At 62.9% G+C, this 3,716-nt stretch overlaps 1 protein-coding gene across 3 annotated transcripts; it reads left to right on the top strand.

The window, feature by feature from the left end:
- Positions 1-6: 6 nt before the first annotated feature.
- Positions 7-3,710, top strand: TMEM198 (transmembrane protein 198). 3 transcript variants are annotated; one of them, XM_026853057.1, is made up of 6 exons: positions 7-859; positions 949-1,008; positions 1,628-1,878; positions 1,986-2,561; positions 2,791-2,999; positions 3,453-3,710. In XM_026853057.1, exons 3-6 carry the CDS (start codon positions 1,689-1,691, stop codon positions 3,597-3,599), a joined length of 1,122 nt encoding a protein of 373 aa, XP_026708858.1. In that variant the 5' UTR covers positions 7-859; positions 949-1,008; positions 1,628-1,688; the 3' UTR covers positions 3,600-3,710. The 3 variants fall into 3 exon arrangements, with proteins under 3 accessions (XP_026708858.1, XP_026708857.1, XP_026708859.1); XM_026853056.1 differs by having other exon boundaries at positions 7-1,008; XM_026853058.1 differs by lacking the exons at positions 7-859; positions 949-1,008 and having other exon boundaries at positions 2,791-2,981.
- Positions 3,711-3,716: the final 6 nt, after the last annotated feature.

Below are 3,716 nucleotides of genomic sequence, written 5' to 3'. Positions count from 1 at the left end.
GGGGAGCCCGGGGCTGCGGGGAGGGCGGCAGCAGGTGGGTAAGTCCCGGCGCCAATGAGCAGGCGCTGGGCTCCCCTAGCAACAGTGCCCGCGCCAATGGGCGCCGGGAGCTGCCTGCAACGCTGCCTGCAACCCTGCCCGCAACCCTGCCCGAGACGGGTTTTCCCAGGCGACCCTTCCTCGCTGCCCTGGCCCGGGCCTGGTGTGGGTTGAGGGGCAGAGAGCTGCATCTCGCTGCCCTCCCTGTGCTCTGCTGGCCGGGCCGTGCCGTGCCATGCCCACGCCAGCCAGCCGGTCCCACTGTGCCCCGTTCCCTGGACACGGGCGGTCGACAGAGCTCCTCTTTCACCCCACACAGCATCGCCCGTCCCCGTCGGGGCAGCCAGGGCCAGTGCGTCGCTCCTGGGCTCTGCGGTTAAAGTCCAATCCTGCTTAGCATCCCCTCGGGGGCTCAGGCAGGGCGGGCAGGGGCCCGGCGCTTGGCTGCCCGCTCCTTGCCTGCCTGCTTCCCCAGGATTAGTCACTGCACTCGGTTTCCCCCCGGGGGGATTTGCCCTGGCTGGTGTTTCCTTCCCCAGCCGCAGGGAGGGAAGAGGCCTGTGGCAGGGAAGAGCTACCGGTGGGGCCCGGCCTGGGCAGCAGCGAGGTGCTGGGCAATAGGCAGCCAGACTGCAGCCTCTGCCCTCATCCCTGCCCCTTCTCGGTGCTCTGGTTTTGTGAGCCGTGCCGGCTGCTTTTAACGTGGCACTTGGACAGACTGGTGCTGGCCTGGGGACAACTGGTGACAGTAAACCCATCCGAAACCAACCGGGCCCAGAAAGGGACCAGGGGAGCAAAGGCACGCTGGAACTGGCTCCAGGTGGGAGCAGGCAGACGGCTGCTGTAATTAGGTTTAAGCTGGAGCTGGATCAGTCTTTGCGGGGGATTATGACCCCTCTGTCTACATAGGCTCTGCAGGTGGCCTGGCGACTGCCTGCTCGGCATCCCGGCACAGCCGTGGCATTTCAGGTGAGCCCTTGGGTAAGGGGCAGCACCAGCCAGGGCCCATCCCCCTCTGTCCCCGTGGGTTGGCGTGGGAGAGCCGGATCCAGTGTGGGGGCCTGCTTTGCTTTTACAAGGACACTAGGAGCTGAAGCAGGGATGAAAAATAGCCAGAAATATGATTAGAGGATTGGAGAAAATGCCTTGGAGTACCAGCTTTAAGAGCTCAATCTGTTTAGCCTATAAAAATAGAAGACTGAGGGGTGACTTAATTACTGAGCATAATTACTTCACAGTCAGAAAATACCAGGTAGTGGAAGTCTCCCTTTAATCGAACAGGGAGAGGACACTGGAGAGCCAGGGGCAGGAAATTGAAGCTGCAGACAGATTATAAAGTGCTGTGTCCCAACAGCAAAGCTCCCCAGGGTGCAGGTGGGCTCCCTGGGGATGGTGCATCACTGCAGCCTCTCACTGGTCTCGTCTGTGCCCCTGCAGCCCCCGCAGGTGAGGCTGTTCCCCTATTCCCTTCCCACCCAGGTCACGAGGGGCCAGAGTGGGTTTTCTGGTCGCTGGGTGCTGAATGATGGGCATTGCCATCAGGCCTGTGCTGGTGGCGCCTCCATCCCCCTTCTCTCTCTCTCACCAGCTGGGGCGGGCGCCAGGGAGCAGTTTTGCTGGCAAGCCATGGGGCAGGAGCGGAGATTTTGATGCCTCTCCCGGGAGTCCCCAGAGCCATGACTGCAACTGTGCAGACGCTGCGGTTCAAGCTGCTGCCGCACGAGCCGGACCAGGAGTGGGGGCACAGCTGCCAGCAGGAAATTGAGCGTCGCTACCAGGTGGTGCCCTCAGTGGTGTGTGCCATGTGCTGCCTCTTCGGCATCATCTACTGCTTCTTCGGTGAGCCAGAACAGCCCGGTGGCTGGTGGGGCGAGTGGCAAGAAGGGCAGGGGGGAGCCAGAGGGGTGGTGGCCATCCACTCCCTGACTGCAGCGGTCTCTCCACAGGCTACCGCTGCTTCAAGGCCGTCATGTTCCTGACAGGGCTGATGTTCGGCTCCATCATCATCTTCATGCTGTGCTACAAGGAGCGGGTGCTGGACACACAGCTGAGCGTGGAGGCATCAGTGGGCATCGGGCTGGGCATCGGGGTCCTGTGTGGGCTGGTCACCATGCTGGTGCGCAGCGTCGGCCTCTTCATGGTGGGGCTGCTCCTGGGGCTGCTGCTGGCAGTGGCCACGCTGGTGGTGATGGAGCAATTCTACCACCCACCGACGGTGTGGATCCCCATAGCGCTGCTCCTGGGTGTGGGGATGCTCTTTGCCGTCCTCACCCTGCAGTGGCAGCGCTTCTTCACCACCCTCTCTACTGCCGTCTTTGGCAGCGCCATCATGACCGTCACTGTCGACTACTTCATCGAGCTCTTTCTCCTGGTGCAGTACATCTATGAGCGCATCAAGGTGGCCCCTGCTCGCCCCGTGTGTTGGTACAGCTGGGTCATCCTGGGTGTCTGGCCACTCCTCACCACGCTGGGCGTCCTGGTCCAGTGGAAGGTCACGGCTGAGGGCTACTCCCACACAGAAGGTGTGTGAGGGCTGGGGGAAATGGACGTGGCACAGGATGGGTGCAGGAGCTGGGGGGCCTGGGGTTCAGGGTTCCAGCACCTGGTTTGCATGCACAGATAAGGGGTTTGGGACTCTACAGGGGCACAGCACTCAAGGGGTAGGCCTGGGTGTGCAAATCTGGGGCTCATTTGGGTGTGGGGCTGGTTAAGGTGCACTCCCCAGTGCTCACAGGCCCCTCTGCCCCACAGTGATCATCAGCCGGCAGCAGCGCCGTGTGCAGCTGATGCGCATCAAGCAGCGGGAGGACCGAAAAGAGAAGAAGAAGAAGCGGAGACCCCACCACCCACCACCTCACCAGCACAAAGCCCACCCACCTGAGCCTGCCTACCGCCGCAAGCCCAACCCTGTGCGCCGCTTCGATGGGGACGTGCTCTCCCCCGTGAGTCCCGCACCCAGGGTAGAGATCTCCCCCGGCCTCCACGGCCCTTCCTTCTCCATGTGGGTGGGCTGGTGCGCGGAGAGGAGAGAGGTGCACGGGTGCCAGCCAGAATCCAAGCTCCTTGAGGGACAAGGCCAGGGCATCCCAGAGACCAGACAACTCGGGAAGGGTTGGGCTGGGATGTGCCCACCATGGAGCACTTCAGTCTTTGCAAACAAATGTAAACTGGTGGCCAAAAGTGCTGCATCTGCAGTAGAAACAGGCGGTGGGCAAGGTGCAAAGTGTGTGCCCAGGGAAGGGACGGGGCTGTGCGCCCTGCTGCAGCCAGCCCCCAGAGGGCCTGACTGCTGGGGTGGGTGGGATTGCGCAGGGCTGGTTCTGGGGGGGCTGCTGCAGAGGTTAGGGTGGGGTGGGGTGGATTGGGCCAGGATCAGAGCCCCCCTCACTTTCTGTCCCCCTTCTCTCAAGCAGAGCTACATCCAGAGTTTCCGAGAGCGGCAGACGGGGCCGTCCCTGAACAGCCTCATCACCAGCTCCCACGCCGTGGTGGACCTGGACTATGACTGCAGCTCCACCGTGCCCCTCACCACGGGCTCCGGCCCCGCCGTGAGGGTATAAGCCAACCCAGTGACCTCAAGCAACACCAGCACCCCAGCCTGCTCCGACAGACCCCCTGGGACAGGCGGGGCTGTGCCCTCAGCCCTGGGCAGCCATGTGCGGCTTGGGGCTGCAGAT

The sequence above is a fragment of the Athene cunicularia genome (assembly GCF_003259725.1).
Source record: "Athene cunicularia isolate RWA chromosome 7 unlocalized genomic scaffold, athCun1 chr7_part1, whole genome shotgun sequence".
NCBI lineage: Eukaryota > Metazoa > Chordata > Aves > Strigiformes > Strigidae > Athene > Athene cunicularia.
The sequence above is the reverse complement of the archived record's forward strand: the minus strand, read 5'-3'. Positions and strand labels throughout refer to the sequence as shown.